The following is a 16774-nucleotide window of genomic DNA, read 5'->3' as shown; positions in this document are numbered from 1 at the left end:
TTCTGAGCTTTGCAGGTGGTCTCTACTTATGTTTGAGGTAGAGATAAGTTCAAATCAATCAAATCAATCTTTATTTGTATGGCGCTTTTCATACAGAAGACTAGCTCAAAGTGCCTTACAGAGATTAAAAACAACAACAGAAAAAAAGAAACAGCAAATAAAATCAAGAGAAGAAAATGAGAAGAACCCAACCCTCCCACCCCCACAGACATGCACAGAGACATACACAAATACATACACACTCATACACACACTCAAACATACGCACGCAGACACACACACACTCACACATACACTAGCTGTTACTAAAGAGACTGGCTGGGCAGCGAGACCTGAGGCACAGAGGAAGCTACCTTTGGGGGGGCCAACCACACTGAGAGCAATCCCGGTCCAAGGCCGCAGAGAGCACCGCCACAGAGACCACCCCAACCCAGGCAGACAGGAGGCCCCGCACAAAGGTGCAGAGCCCTCTACCCACCCGGGCCGAAACCGTCCATGGGACAGCACCCCCAGCAGCCAGACCAGAGACAACTCCCAGTCTGGCAGGCCCCCATGAGGAAACACTGGAGATTAAAAACTGACAGTCTAAAACAGTAAAATAAAGCAAAAAGCATATAGGCTAAAAACACGAGGGACTAAAACATAAAAGCATAGAAGCTAAAAACACAAGAGACTAAAACATAAAAGCATAACGGCTAAAAACACAAGAGACTAAAGCATAAAAGCATAGAGGCTAAAAACACGAGGGACTAAAACATAAAAGCATAACGGCTAAAAACACGAAGGACTAAAACATAAAAGCATAACGGCTAAAAACACGAGGGACTAAACATAAAAGCATAGAGGCAAAAAACACCAGGGACTAAAACATAAAAGCATAACGGCTAAAAACACGAGGGACTAAAACATAAAAGCATAGAGGCTAAAAACACGAGAGACTAAAACATAAAAGCATAACGGCTAAAAACACGAGGGACTAAAACATAAAAGCATAGAAGCTAAAAACACAAGAGACTAAAACATAAAAGCATAACGGCTAAAAACACAAGAGACTAAAGCATAAAAGCATAGAGGCAAAAAACACGAGGGACTAAAACATAAAAGCATAACGGCTAAAAACACGAGGGACTAAAACATAAAAGCATAGAGGCTAAAAACACGAGAGACTAAAACATAAAAGCATAACGGCTAAAAACACGAGGGACTAAAACATAAAAGCATAGAAGCTAAAAACACAAGAGACTAAAACATAAAAGCATAACGGCTAAAAACACAAGAGACTAAAGCATAAAAGCATAGAGGCTAAAAACACGAGGGACTAAAACATAAAAGCATAACGGCTAAAAACACGAAGGACTAAAACATAAAAGCATAACGGCTAAAAACACGAGGGACTAAACATAAAAGCATAGAGGCAAAAAACACGAGGGACTAAAACATAAAAGCATAACGGCTAAAAACACGAGGGACTAAAACATAAAAGCATAGAAGCTAAAAACACAAGAGACTAATACATAAAAGCATAGAGGCTAAAAACACGAGGGACTAAAACATAAAAGCATAGAGGCTAAAAACACAAGAGACTAATACATAAAAGCATAACGGCCAAAAACACGAGAGACTAATACATAAAAGCATAGAGGCTAAAAACACAAGAGACTAATACATAAAAGCATAGAGGCTAAAAACACGAGGGGCTAAAACATAAAAGCATAGAGGCTAAAAACACAAGAGACTAATACATAAAAGCATAACGGCTAAAAACACAAGAGACTAAAACATAAAAGCATAACGGCTAAAAACACGAGAGACTAAAACATAAAAGCATAACGGCTAAAAACATAAGAGACTAATACATAAAAGCATAGAGGCTAAAAACACGAGAGACTAAAACATAAAAGCATAACGGCTAAAAACACGAGGGACTAAAACATAAAAGCATAGAGGCTAAAAACACAAGAGACTAAAACATAAAAGCATAACGGCTAAAAACACGAGGGACTAAAACATAAAAGCATAGAAGCTAAAAACACAAGAGACTAAAACATAAAAGCATAGAGGCTAAAAACACAAGAGACTAAAACATAAAAGCATAGAGGGTAAAAACACGAGAGACTAAAACATAAAAGCATAACGGCTAAAAACACGAGGGACTAAAACATAAAAGCATAGAGGCTAAAAACACAAGAGACTAAAACATAAAAGCATAGAGGGTAAAAACACGAGAGACTAAAACATAAAAGCATAGAGGCTAAAAACACAAGAGACTAAAACATAAAAGCATAACGGCTAAAAACACGAGACTAAAACATAAAAAAATAACAGCTAAAAACGTGAGAGATTAAAACAGTAAAAACAAAAAAAAACAACAACAAAAAAAAAAAGCATAAAGGAAGCAAGTGCTCTGGTTAGCACATCATAAAAGGAATTAAAAAGAATTTAAAAATCAATTAAAAGCCTGGTTAAAAAGGTGGGCCTTAAGCCTCTTTTTAAAAACCTCAGCAGTCTCTGTGACCCTGAGGTTCTCCGGCAGGCTGTTCCACAGTCGGGAGCCATAACAACTGAAAGCCACCTCCCTGTGCTTTTTTGAACTAACCTGTGGTATGGTCAAAAGGCCAGTGCCGGAGGACCTCAGGGTCTGCGGGGACTGATAGAGTAAAAGCAGGTAAGATTAGTAATTAGTCCCAACACCGTTAAGACACCTACAAACTGGTAAAAGAACCTTAAAATCAATCCTGAACCGCACGGGGAGCCAATGCAGCGACTTTAAAACCGGTGTACTGTGCTCCCGCCCTCTGGTCCTCGTCAGCACTCATGCAGCTGAGTTTTGTAATAATTGTAGATTCAAAATGCTTTTTTTGGGAAGGCCAGAGAGCAGGGCATTACAGTAGTCTAAACAACAAGAGATACAAGCATGCATCAGCACCTCCATGCTAGCCTGAGAGAGAAACGTTAATACACAATAGGCTAATGGGTTTTGTGAGAAGAAAAGGGCAGCCACTGCCACATCTGAAGAACAACCAAAGTTTGTGGTAGCCCCACCTTCAGCAGCATCAGTCTTCAAAGTGCAGGTGTTTCAGAAAACCAGCCCCACAAACGTATGATTTTAGTGCTTTCATGGGAGCTCAGACTGCTCCTTGTGGGACGTCAAACCCTGATCGGAGTTCTTCTTCCACCATCAGGCAATAAACCCTAAACTAGTGAAATTATTTCATATGCAATCGTATTTACTTTCGTATGATGGATTTTATTAACAGCAGTCAATAGTACAGCTCAATCTTAGAAACAACAAGCAAGTCATTCCCACCAAAACGTAAAGTTAAGTACCAAAAAACCCCATCATATACATTCAGCAGAGAATCACAATTGCACAACAACCAAACATGAATTATAGTCATGTTGAATCAAGGAATGGTGTACATACAGTACTTAAAGGCAGATCCAGCAGCAGTAGAAATGGTAGAATGGGCAAACAGTGAAGCATGACATTACACTCAGCAGAAATCAGAAGGGAAAAGAGGCTCCTGGCCCGATGAGCTGCTTCAGGACAGGGTCGCCCAATTAACTGTTGTATATTTTATCAATAAAAGCTGCACATATTGAAATGTCTGCCATTACTGTAATCACATCCATAATTTATCAAATTAACTATTTACTGGTCAAATCAACACTGCTATCCATCACAGATATTCTTCACTCTTCTTCAAACGGGTGAAAAAATCTAAAGCTTTACATGATAAAACAGATTTATTTAAACAAACACACTTTTCATGTCAGTGGTAATAGAGTAGTTTAAAACATTTATTAAAAATCAAGCAATTGTGAGCTTTACTCTTCAGATGAGTGACTTGCTGTTGATCTGCTGTTTTGTCTCGAGAATTGAGTCCGTGCAACTTTAGTATGGCACAGAAAGGAGCAGAGAGTTCTGTACAAAAGCAAAAAGTACAAATGAATAATGCCCTATCCAACAAGAAACTGCAGACAGAAACCTGTGGTCAAAGATTCTTGTTCTACTTCTCAAAGTAGCTTTGTGTTTTTTATGATTCACAAAACAAAACATATAACAATTTCATATGTACACACCACTTCAAGTCTCCTTAAATTCAAAAATCAGGAACAAAAAAACGGTTAGACAAATCCTGCACACTGTCAATCATCCAAAACATTGGTTATGTGTTTATCATGCTGGCTTATTTATGCAAATTGGAATATCAGTCAGTGTATGATCTTTTATTGTCTTTCTCTTTTGGTGAAGAGAATATAATGGTATGTAGAAAAAACAGCAAGACTGCCCCTTGGATACACATGTAAGGATTCATGTCCATTTCACATCCCCATGACAAAGTCAGGAGACAAAGACAGACTTTACCTCATACAGTGAAACATATGCATAGAACAAAGGGAAACATCACCCTCCTATTATATATGTACTATTCTTTTTAAATATTTGAATTGATGGTAAACTGTTGACCTGGGAAAAGCAGATCATTTAGTTAAATTATCATATGGACTAAGGGCTCAAGACAAAGCTCCTCTTTTATTTGGAAATCAGTGGATATAATCACAACTGCCATCCATCTTGGTCACTGGCTGTACCTGTGGTGAGGTTATAGAAATGATATCATGAAAAAGAAAATCTAACCCTCACATCATTTTCTCTACTCACAAAGATAAGCTTTGGCCCAACTCTGTGTCTCCATCTACAGCTACACTATCCCAGTAGATGATAATGCACACTACTGTATGAGGACAAGCCAGCTTTCACATGACTTACACAATCAGTGTAGAAGTTGTAACTTTGGGCACAACTGTAATTAGTGGATAGAAAAGAGCTGGGAAGGCCTACACCTTCTGGTCTCTGGGTGAGCCGTGCTCCCTGCTGGTTGCTACAGTGTCAGAACTTTGTTGCCACTGTAGACCAAACTATGATGCTTCTCTTCCTCAGCACCAGTAAGTTGCCCCCAACAAGCAGTGGATACGTAGGCAAAGGTGGACTGTTGTTAGGCAATGCTTGATTAGCATGTTAGTTTGACAGAGCTGCAAAGCAAACTGATAGACTGTGTATGTATTAAGTACCAATATCCATTGCTTTGCCCCTCAAAGGAGACACAGAGTTTACATCAGAGACTGTTTGGTTGCCTGAAACATTGACGTGAATTGTTTGCTTTCCCCCACACCACTGGACAAATTGAACTGACTCTTTACACTGTAAGGAAATGAATCAACTACAGAACATTGGCAGGCAGGGCAAAAAGAGGGACTGGGACAGAGAATGGATGATGGAGAGGATGAGAGAGAGAAAGAGACCCATGGTGGAGCTGGGGGGTCACAGAAGTAGGTGGCATGTTGTCTCGCCTTGGTCATTTGGTGGTGGGGTGGGTCGTCGCTGTCAGCTCTGGGATCTGACTCAGGACCTGGCTGTGGCTTCAGCAGGCTCACTTCTCTCTGTAGTACAGCAGGTACATCTTCAGAGGCTCGGGCAGCGGAAGGCCCAGTATCCTCTCTCTGAGGACGTTCACCGCTGGCTGTGGTCGGAGCAGCTCCCCCGTCTCCTTCTCCTCCTCCTGCTCCTCCTCTTCGTCTTCCTCCTCCACCGTTTCCTCCTCTTCCACAACTCCTCCGGCTCCTCTCCCTGGCCTCCTGCTCCCTCTCATATGCCGCCTCATATCCCTCTCTCCTACCTCCTCCTCGTCCTCTGCTCTTCCTCCCTGGTTGTTGTTGCTGTCCAGAGGGGCAGGGCCAATACCGCTGCTGGCCACCACCTGACGAGTGGCCAGGACCAGGGCATTGCAGTGGCGCCGGTGGACGCGTCGGCGTTTAAAGCGAGGGCCGTACTTGTGGAGGCCAGCCACTGCCAGACCCCTGCCAACGCTGAATGAGGAACCTCGGCCGCGTGATTGGCTGTCTGCTCCATCTGTGGTCACTCTGAGGGTGTGGCGGATGCAGATGCGAGCCAACTCCTGTAACGTCCGTACCTCATATTTTGCTGCAAAATTGAGAACCGTGAAAAAACAGGATAGAAAGAACAGAAAGGGAAAAGACTACGTAAAGATTTAGACACATACTTTATGGATCCATATTCATATTTAGCTGTAGTTTCAGGGCTGAAAAATGAAGCCAACGCCGAAGTACCAGTTTATATAACTCAAACATTAAAATTATATTAAGGCTTAAAGTTATACATAAGTAGGGGCGTGGCTGCTTGGTGTGACAGCTAGCCATGAGCTGTCTGCTCAGCTTCACCTCAGCCAACTCAACAAACGAACTAGGCTCAGTCAGGAGTCAGGCAGTCGGGTCCTGCCAACATGGAAACGGCAAGTACCGCACATTTTGAGCTTCATTCTTGCTCATCAAAAATCTGTGGCTGACGACACTGTGGCTCTGTCCACTATTTCATACAGTCAGTGATTGTATTTTAGAATTGAAACAAGGTAAAAATGTAACTCACGTAGTGGGACAGTCTTGGGTTTGCCATTTGTGCTGTGTTTAGGGAGCATGAGAGGAGCGAAGGACACAGAGATGATCTTTTTGGTCTCCCAGCTGTTCAGCCCTGTGCGGGTGATCTTGGTCAACTGCAGAAAATACAGCAGGATGACATTACAAGTCATTTTTTTTGTGTGTGTAGTATTTTTTTCTTAGCAGTCTTTATTTCAGTCACTTCAACAAGCTATTGTCTATAGTCCAGAATGTCTAACAAGTGAATGACCTGAGACTTTTCCTGCACACACAGATGAATCATTCCTCTCAAATTTTGAACACAAGTGATTTAAAATCAGTGTTGGTGAGCGCATCTGCCTACTAAAACAGTCGCCTGGACGGAGATGAGTGGTGGAATGGAAAGTAAGTGGTGGTGGATGAAGAGCACAACAATGGGCCTTAGGATCTTGTCATGGTCTCTCATTTAAACTGCCATCCATAAAATGCACGCTGCAATCATGGGCCACCCTGTTCATAATACTGACATTAACAAACAAACACTCACCCAAGACAATACTACATGCCATCTTCTCTGTACAGTGGAAACTGTAATTTATCTGTTAAGAGAACACTTTTCCAAAGTGGTGACAAAAACAAACTGCAGTCCGCCAAGAGCCTGGTACAAACGACAAGCCTCCCTAGGCCACTTCTTGACAGTTTGTGCAGAAATATTTTGGTTTTGCAAACCAATTGTTGCATCAACTGTCCCAATGGCTGGTCTCAGATGATCATGCAGGTGAAGAAGCCTGGGCTTATGTGATTACATTTCGTCTGCAGATTTGAGGCAGTTGGATGTACTGCCAAATTCTCAGAAACAACTTATGGTGGTGAAATAAACATTTAATTCATGGGCACAGAGTGGCTGTGGCTCATGGGTAGAGCCAGCTTCTTGTTATCGGAAGGTCGCTGGTTTGATTCCCCTGGTTTGCACTTCAAAGTGTCCTTGGGCAAGATACTGAACCCCAAACTGCCCCTGAGGTGCTGGTTGGCACCTTGCATGACAGCCACCACCATCAGTGTATGTATGTATGTATGTATGTATGTATGTATGTATGTATGTATGTATGAATTAATGTTAATCACCTTGGACAAAAGCGTCTGCAAAATGCCCTAAAATGTAAATGTAAATGCAGCAGCTTTGGTGGACATTCCTGCACTAGCATGCCAACTGCACACTCCCTCAAAACATGTGCTGTGTGTTAAAACAGCACATTTTAGAGACCTCTTTTATTGTGACCAGTCCAAGGCACACCTATGCTATAATCGTGCAGTTCTATCAGCATCTTAATATATGACACCTGTCAGGTGGATGGATTAACTGCCCAAAGGCAGAGGCACTCACTAACACTGATTTTAAATCACTTGTGTTTAAATTTGAGAGGAATAATTCATCTGTGTGTGCAGGAAAAGTCTCAGGTCATTTACCTGCGAGCAAAAGCAAAAGTTCTGGGGTTATATTTTGATTTATATGCCAACAGGGACAAATACATGTAAAAACACATATCTGCATACAACTACATCATGGTGCATTATAAACCATAAGTTCAGTGTTTACAAACTGCCTATAAATGACAGCTGCTGTAAGTGATAAGGCTTTATTACAATAAGTTGAATAGGTCCGTATTCCAACAGTCATCTCTGTCACAGAGTGTTTGGTCACTGACCCATGTCTCTCCTGCTGCTCACGCAGAGAAAGAGAAGAGACATTTTCTGGCATCCCTGCCCACTTTATCCAATCAGGAGAGAGAACTGCATTAAGAGGCGGTCCTTTCTGCTTGACGAACACTCTTGCTGTGTCTCAATTCAGGGTCTGCATCCTTTGGAGGCCAATTACATCACTACGCCCGTGAAGGCTGTCTCAATCCAAAGGCTCCTCCAAATGCAGCCCACAAATGCGCCTTCTTTTGCCTCTTTTTGGAAGATGCACCGCTACTATCCTTCGTGGCCTCACATATCCGCGTGGCGTCGATCGTCACTGTCGAGGGCCTGGGCGGCAGAAATCGTGACGTAAGGGTAAAACATCTGGTGACGTGACCAGGAAGTGCTCCAAAGACTAGACTGTCCCATTTAACAACGGCTGACGCGGTTAACAAGGTCTCTCCGAAGGACTCGCCTTTGAAGACCGCAAAAGCCGGGTCCTTCAGAGGATGCAGACCCTGAACTGAGACACAGCAACAGAGAGCAGGATCCTCCTGTTCTTGTACCTACATCAGCAATGGTAGAACAGGGAACTCTACCAATTCATGCCCCCCCCCCCCGGTGACACTCCTGCTACACAATAAGCCAGGACATGAAAACACTTGAAGAAAAGAAAGAGGTGAAGAGAGCTGCCTCTCTTCCAGCAGCTTGAAAGAATAATGCAGATTTGAACCATCCTGAGTTTTGTGGGCAAAACACTGACCTTTTCCTCCAGAGGCATCACAAGGATGCCCCCCACCTTAAGCAGGCTCTTCATGTAATCCTCGTGGTCCTTCTGCACCCCGGCCCCACAGTACACCCTGTCATACTGACGGCTCTCTGGGGGAATCTCTAGACAGTTACCCACAACAAAGGACGGCTCACAGAACTCAAATCTGAAGAGAGACAGGAGCAAAGGAGAACAATGTACACAAGAGTGAAACAGAACAACGTTACTGACACTTTTGGACACCTACTTGTCAAAGCTGTCGCTGGTTTTGATGAAGGAGTCAAGCTTCTGGTAGGCATATTCAATCACATCAGCATGTAACTCAATTCCATGATTCACTCCAAATGGTCCTGGAACGGTACACACACCACAGACCACACGATTAAATGAGCCAGATTTCAATCACAGAGAGCTGATCGTAGTGTCACGTGGATGTTAGACTCAACAACAAACTCAGACAGTGCTGTGAGGATCTGCCTCACAGTAGTAGACTTACTCTGTAATCATGACGACCAGTCAGAAATTCAGTAAAACACCTTAATAAACTTTCTTTTAATAAGACTTGTGTAGCTGCACACCATTTTTTACTAAGAAGTCTGTGCATCCAAGGTTTTTTACAATGAAGAAATATTTTGATATTTCAGACAAATTTTACCTTTAGAAAGTGTAGAGAAATGTACTGCTCTTGTGTTCACAACTAAATAAAAAAGTAAGCCCTCAAATATTAGTTATCACCCCTCAGGCACCTGAGTATATCTGACGTACATACTTGTCAACATTATTGCCGGACATCTATGAAAACAGTCTGTTTCAACTAACCACTGAACTAATAGCCACAGCATCCCCTGACTGATTTCACCATTTACACAGAGTTTATGAAAGATATTATGCTGACATGTCAAATTGTACAAACACAATAAACATAACCCAATACAGGCTATTACTTTATCGCCGATGGAGAAAGTCCACAGACTTCATAAAAAAAATTGTGAAACGCTGTCTCTGACAAATCTTTATTAATTGTTTGGGCCTTCTTGTAAATTCAACAAAATGTTGCACATTCTTTCAAGTTCTTTCTTCCTTTGTGTAAAAACACTGTGTCCGTGATTACTTGTATATAGAGTGGGGAAGTGAGATCTGATCACAAGTGGTCACTCGAGAAGATTTTGATGATCAGATTTTGAGACGCGTGTTGATGTCAGGTGTGAGCTGAGGGCTGAGAGCCCTCCACTGACCGGATCACATAGAACGGATGGATGTACCAGGTCTGAGCAGGCTCCTAAATTGCTCTGGTTTCATGGCTATTTTCTCTGCATTTCATATTTCTATACAAAAATTAATTGTGGGCACAATTACTTGAAATGTCATGGTACAGTATAACTGCTGATGTGAATGTAGACTGCTTGAACTAGCTTGCAAGCAAGTAGACAGTATGTTACTTCTGGCCAATCAAGTGGCCTAAATTGATTGCTGCTCCGTCTGTGGAAGCGATGACAAACAGTGGAACACTCGTAATCATATCTTTGAAAAATGAATAAAATAATAACATAAAGCATCTGGGGCTGTCAAGGTATAAGATTTCCCTCAACGATTATTACGGTGAATTTATTAACCCATTTGTCCTGATAACTATAGAAAGTTTTTTCAAAATGTATTGAGTCAAATTTATGTTTGACTTTGATCACTGTGTGTGTTTTCTGTCATTTGTGCAAGAAAATTGCACTTCAAATACTGGTGCAGGGAGGTGGAGAGAGAGTCTGTGACCATAACTGTATGAATGCACAAAAGAAGAGTTGCACCTGATGAATCGTGACAAAGCACCCAGATGAACAGAAAAAAAACAAAAGGTCTAGACACCTGTGCTGGATTATTGTCATAATATTGTGTTAATGTGTTTTTCACAGTAAAGCTCTAGTTGAGGAGTTGTGGGGACTACACTGGCCTGCTGAGGGCCTCCATGCTGCCATATATTTACTCTGAGACACAACACAGATAAAGTGAGCCATGTACCCAATATGAGGCCAACCATGGTGCTGAGGTAGCCAGTGCCACTGCCAAGGTTTAGGAAGGAGAGGCCAGGGTGGAGATCCAAAGCCTCCATCACCTCCGAGTAGATACACGGAGCAGACAGATGGATGTTTCCATGCCGCCATGCCAAGTCCTAAAAGCAACAAGAGTATTGTTAACCAGCTTCTCTTTGACCTAAAAATCCTTCAGCCTGTAGAACATGATTAATAACAAAAAATAACCTTTACATCCATCAGTATTTTACTCCAAGACAACCGTAAATTTCTTTGGAGCCCGTTTTACCTTGTAAGCATTATCCCGGTATTCATCCAGGTAATAGTCAGCCCGGTCTATAGCTCGAAAAGCCCGCTCCACCAGATCTGAGCGGATGTAGTAAGCCTCCTTCAGGTTGTCAATCAAGTCATCATTGTCCTCACCGGCACTGACAGCTCCACCCATCCTGACTGAAGGATAAAAGAACAGCTAGTTAATTCTACAGGAAGCACTTCTGTACGCTAAACTCATAAACTCATCCACCATCAGTGGCACAGAGATATAACAGTCTAGTGAGTTCAGAAAGTGAAAACCAGGAAAAACAACACTTGTGTCATGATACCACATCAACAAGTAAGACAACGTATAATCTCACACACAACGTGTTTAATACTCATATGATTCTGCAATAAAAAGCTTACTTAACTTAAAAAAACAGGTCTGCCACTTATCTGTTTGACCAAATAATCTAACCCAGCTAAATGTAGAGGCCTAGTTGAAGCTCTGGGCAGCAGAATCCAGCTGCAGGTGTGAGTGCTGGTGCTGGTGGTGCTGGTGGTGCTGCAGGTGTGAGTGCTGGTGCTGCAGGTGTGAGTGCTGGTGCTGCTGGTGCTGCAGGTGTGAGTGCTGGTGCTGTGCTGCAGGTGTGAGTGCTGGTGCTGCTGGTGCTGCTGGTGTGAGTGCTGGTGCTGCTGGTGCTGGTGGTGCTGCAGGTGTGAGTGCTGGTGCTGTGCTGCAGGTCTGGTGCTGGTGCTGCAGGTGTGAGTGCTGGTGCTGCTGGTGCTGCAGGTGTGAGTGCTGGTGCTGCAGGTGTGAGTGCTGGTGCTGCAGGTGTGAGTGCTGGTGCTGCTGGTGTGAGTGCTGGTGCTGCTGGTGTGAGTGCTGGTGCTGCTGGTGTGAGTGCTGGTGCTGCAGGTGTGAGTGCTGGTGCTGCTGGTGTGAGTGCTGGTGCTGCTGGTGTGAGCGCTGGTGCTGTGCTGCAGGTGCTGCAGGTGTGAGTGCTGGTGCTGTGCTGCTGGTGCTGCAGGTGTGAGTGCTGGTGCTGCTGGTGTGAGTGCTGGTGCTGCTGGTGTGAGTGCTGGTGCTGCAGGTGTGAGTGCTGGTGCTGCTGGTGTGAGTGCTGGTGCTGCTGGTGTGAGCGCTGGTGCTGTGCTGCAGGTGCTGCAGGTGTGAGTGCTGGTGCTGTGCTGCTGGTGCTGTAGGTGTGAGTGCTGGTGCTGCTGGTGGTTCAGGGTTGTTCTAAACAACACCAGAGGGCAATGTGTGAGGACAGGAGCTCACAGGGCGACCGGCTGCCAAATGCTGGGTCTAGTCCTGAGGCTGTGAAACAACCAAGGAGCAGGAGGGTTTGAATGTGACTGCAGCTCCTGCTCCTGCTGCCACTGAGCGGAGTTCAGGAGGAGGTTGGAACAAAGTCGCAGGACAAACAGCAGTTGTTGCCTCAACATGTCCATTAGTAGAGAGACTCCAGCCTGAGACTTTGCTCCTCTGCTGCCACACGGTGAGCGGGCGGGTGACCACGAGAGGGCGCTTCTCTAACACACTGCGTGCTTCACTAACGTTAGCCTACAGCACACACTGGAGCTGCCGTTTGGTTCCCCGTAATGCATTCTCCGATTCAATCGCGTTGCCAGCCCGTCCATTCATTTCATTTCCGTGTTTTTTTAGGGAGACTCATTAGTCAGGCAGTCGCTTTCATTCCAGCGCACACAGCCTGCACGTTGTTGCTTGATGCTATTTACGCCACTTAGCTGATCCACAACTACAATTCGCCCTCTCTGGGTCGACCGATAACCTAGCGCACACAACTTAAGCCGATGTTACATATACAACACACTGTCATGCGGTGGCAAGGTCGATACACCAGTAGCTGCATTTTCGTGTGTCTTCGCTGGGAGAGAAGAAAGATCGAGAGCAGGCTGCCAGCAGCTAACGGCTGCTGCTGTCCGAGCCCGCCGCGGCGCCCCGTCCTCCATGTTCAGCCCGTACAGCTGCTCTCACCTACCTTGTAGAAATGCCCGCTGCTGTTGTCTGCCTTGGCGCTTTCCGTATGTTCAGCCTTTTGTTGTTGAGAGACGCACTCAGAAACACACCACTGCTGGATGTAAACATTCGGCCAGCTGACGCTCTGACGTCACACGTAATTCTACGCAAAACAAGTGGCAGAGGACGGCGGTGTAACGTACGTGCTCCACTCAGAGCCGCGAGACCGGAATTAGGCCTTTTGCAGGGCACCGGATTATTGCTCCTGGGTTAACAGTTTAATCTGACACTAGTAACATTTGGATCACATTCGAATGTAGATATCCCACCAATAGACATGTTGCATGTGTGCAGGCTACAATAGGTTTAGCAGCACCTAAACGCAACTTCCCTGCTGGAAAAACCAGCATAGACCAGCACCAAAACCAGCCGCAAGACCAGCATATGTTGTGTTTTGGTGCCGGTCTATGCTGGTTTTCCAGCAAGGTTGTGCCAAGTATTATACTTTTGTCCTAAAAACCTTCCTGCTGAAAACGTAGCACACAGACATAACAACTGTAATACAGAAACATGACATTACAGAGCAGGAGTTCATTCTTTGTGAGTCTTTGTCCACTCAAAATGAGCCCACCTTCTCTCAAACACCGACCGTCTCTGCAGCTTCTTTCTTCCTCACATATTCAGTGCAAACTGAGTTCAGCAGTAAACTGAAGAATGGCCAGCGGCTGAATGTTAGCCTTTAACATGTTGATATTACCATTCAACCCTCTGAATACAACACACAACATCACATCAAATTATTTTTTCAAATTACACATTTAGTGTGTCCATTTTCATAGTCTCTCTTATCTGTCCACGACTAAATTCCAATGTTTACAGTGAAAAAAGCAAAGGAAATAATTTTTCTCTTTGAATTTCAAAAACACACTTATTACTGTGTTTTTGCAAATTCATAGAGAAACAATGTTTCATTCTAAACAAGAGTGTAAAAGGACACATTTGATGCAAAATGTTTAACTTTGTTATTAATACACTTTTTTATTTCGGATAGATGACAAACCCTTAGCCAAAAATTCTATAACCCACATATTAAGTAAGTATTATTCAAGATAGACCTTATGTAAATGATTTTCATTATGAGTATTAAATATGGTGATGCCATCTCCATTGTCAATGACTCTAGCCTGTACTTACCCTCAGCATGAAATGTGATATGTATCTATAAGGAGAGTGGATTTAGACAGTGATGGAATGTAACTTAGCACTCGAATATTTAAGTGCAATTTTGAGGCACCTGTACATTCCTTGAGTATTTCTATTTTCTGCTAGTCTACTTTACACTTCCAGTCCACTACATTTTGGGGGCAAAGATTGTACTTTTTGCTCCAGTACGTTTATTTATTTGATCTCTTTAGTTACTAGTTAATATGCAGATTGCATGCTGCATAAGAGCAAAAGCAGCAGATTTTTAAAAAAGCCTAATTTATTTTATCTGTGGTTAAATACATGTTTTAAAAAAACAACAGAAAAACACTGAATATTGGATTTGATCATCTGTAGACCCATAGTGTAAAAGATATACTGTACATACATGTGCATATACTGTACTCAGTAATTTACTTTAACAAGCATTCCTTCCATCAGATTTACATGCAGAAAGGGCTTATTTCTACACAGCATTGTGATGATAGTGTCTATCAACACTCACGCAAATTCAACATTGAAATAATGGAGATCTTTCAGTAACATTTTGATACAGGACCCCTCCTGAACCAGGGCCTGAAGATGACAAGACAAAGCAAAACTGAGCACAAGGTAACAAAGTAAGTTGGTTTGCGCCCGAGTGGTCCAAACTCCCAATCAAATTTTAATAAAACCGAAAGAAACCTTGTCGACGGATATCTTAACTTAGAATCCCACCAGCTAACGGCACGAGTAAGGTTGATGATATCCATCCCTGAAATGTCCTGGCCTGTTGGCTCAGTTGCTTGTCCTCACACTGTGAAACTGTGTTCTGTCTGTGGATTCAAACAACTTTAAATCCCAACCACGTCCATCTGTGAGAAAAAGTGACAAAAACTGCGTACTCAAAAAACTTTATACTAGCAGCAGTGGCGTAGGGGAGACCGGGGATGGTTGTAACAAAGGGATAGTTGTAACACTCTCAGTTTGACCAATCAGAAACGAGCTGTGGTGATGTCATCAATACAGTCCATGCCCACTGACAAATTGACCTCACTGGTGAAGCCTCATGTCTCTGAGTTGAAAACTGTCTGTTCTGGAGCCAAAAAACTATTTTTCAGGTAAGAAAGTAAAAATTTCCATCACAACTATTTTTTGCATAGTGTCCATTGTGTTGTAGATACAGTTGTTTCACTTACATAAGCTCAAGTAGTAGTTTTTCTAGTTTAATTTGATGTGTTGTATTAGTGCTAGCTTTGAAGCTAAATGCTAAAAATGGTTAGCTTTTTAATGGCTGCCTGGCATGGGGATGGTTGTAACTGCACCCCAGGCAAGGACAACTACATTTGCCACAACTGCCTATCTAATTAAACATATTATATGTGCCTTAGGCAGTTTGCTATCTTCTGCACCTTAAAAACACACTGTTCAAAATAGGCAGTTCAACTATTCAAATGCCTTTTAGTACTTACTAAGTATTTAGTGCAGCTTTGCACCACACTGTTCAAAAGTGGTTTGTTCCACAGAAATTCAAGTGTTCAAATTAACGTGTTTCAGGCTACAAAACACACAAACAACAGACACCAGTTTATACTTTATTATTCTTTATTTTATGTTATATATATGTATTTATTTTATTGTATTTATTTTTATGTGTTTAACTTGTACTTTTTATTTATCTTTTATCATTATTTTTGTATTCTGACAAGTTTATGGTTCCTTCTTTATTATTCATTAAAGTTCTTGCATACATTTTAAGTGTAGATCTTTTTTTAAGTATAATAATTTAATTGTTACATCCATCCTCAAGTAGTGTTACAATTCACCCCAGTATTGGGGTAGGTTGTAACAACATACCTCTTTGTGTTTGACATTAATTTACATAATCTGTGATGGTGTAGTAGAAGTCCAAGTGTATGTCATTCACAGCAGACAAATATGGGTACCACATGTCAAAATTTGAGATCTCTAGCACCAACAACCACTGAGTTACACTTGCTCAAACAAAAAGTGTTACTATCATCCCCGGTCTCCCCTACTTTAAAAATATATCATGTTAAAATAGATGATTTCTAAGGATGCTTAGCAACAACAGTGATTTATGCTCTCAACCCATAAATTCATACAAAACTGTGTTTCGGAACACACAGTTGTCTTAGATACATTCAGAAGGAATGTAAACCTCCCAGTGACACCTGGTTGGACACCAGAGAGAGAGTCAGGCATCAGCAGCAGGTGAAAATGGCGTATAGAGCCGGATTATTGCCACATCTTACTCTGTGAACTGATTATTTATTTTGAGCAAATCAGAGGTGATTGTTGTAAGACATACCAACACTGTTCTGGTGACTGTAAGATTATTTTCTTTAGTTATTAGTCTAGGTAGCAAATGTGCCACTTGCATACATCTCCCCCAGCTGAAACTACAGGACTATCAGACTGCCA

General features: G+C 42.6%; 1 protein-coding gene across 1 annotated transcript; it reads right to left on the bottom strand.

Annotated features, from left to right (window-relative positions):
* Positions 1-3226: 3226 nt before the first annotated feature.
* On the bottom strand, positions 3227-13319 carry pcmtd2b (protein-L-isoaspartate (D-aspartate) O-methyltransferase domain containing 2b). The gene is made up of 7 exons (XM_030423543.1): positions 13170-13319; positions 11195-11355; positions 10895-11045; positions 9132-9234; positions 8879-9050; positions 6449-6572; positions 3227-5986 (listed from the first exon to the last, which is right to left on the bottom strand). The coding sequence occupies exons 2-7, from the start codon at positions 11348-11350 to the stop codon at positions 5436-5438; spliced, it is 1257 nt and encodes a 418-aa protein (XP_030279403.1). The 5' UTR covers positions 11351-11355; positions 13170-13319; the 3' UTR covers positions 3227-5435.
* Between the last annotated feature and the right edge of the window lie 3455 nt (positions 13320-16774).

This window comes from Sparus aurata, chromosome 7 (genome assembly GCF_900880675.1).
Source record: "Sparus aurata chromosome 7, fSpaAur1.1, whole genome shotgun sequence".
Lineage (NCBI taxonomy): Eukaryota > Metazoa > Chordata > Actinopteri > Spariformes > Sparidae > Sparus > Sparus aurata.
Note: the sequence above shows the minus strand (reverse complement) of the source record. Positions and strands in the feature narration are given on the sequence as shown.

Excerpts from the sequence above, each read along its gene's own strand:
- pcmtd2b (XM_030423543.1), bottom strand. The coding sequence starts at position 11,350 with ATGGGTGGAGCTGTCAGTGCCGGTGAGGACAATGATGACTTGATTGAC. Across the intron at positions 6,573-8,878 it reads TGATGCCTCTGGAGGAAAAG|TTGACCAAGATCACCCGCAC; the intron begins GTCAGTGTTTTG and ends TATTTTCTGCAG. Across the intron at positions 5,987-6,448 it reads ACCCAAGACTGTCCCACTAC|CAAAATATGAGGTACGGACG; the intron begins GTGAGTTACATT and ends TCAATTTTGCAG.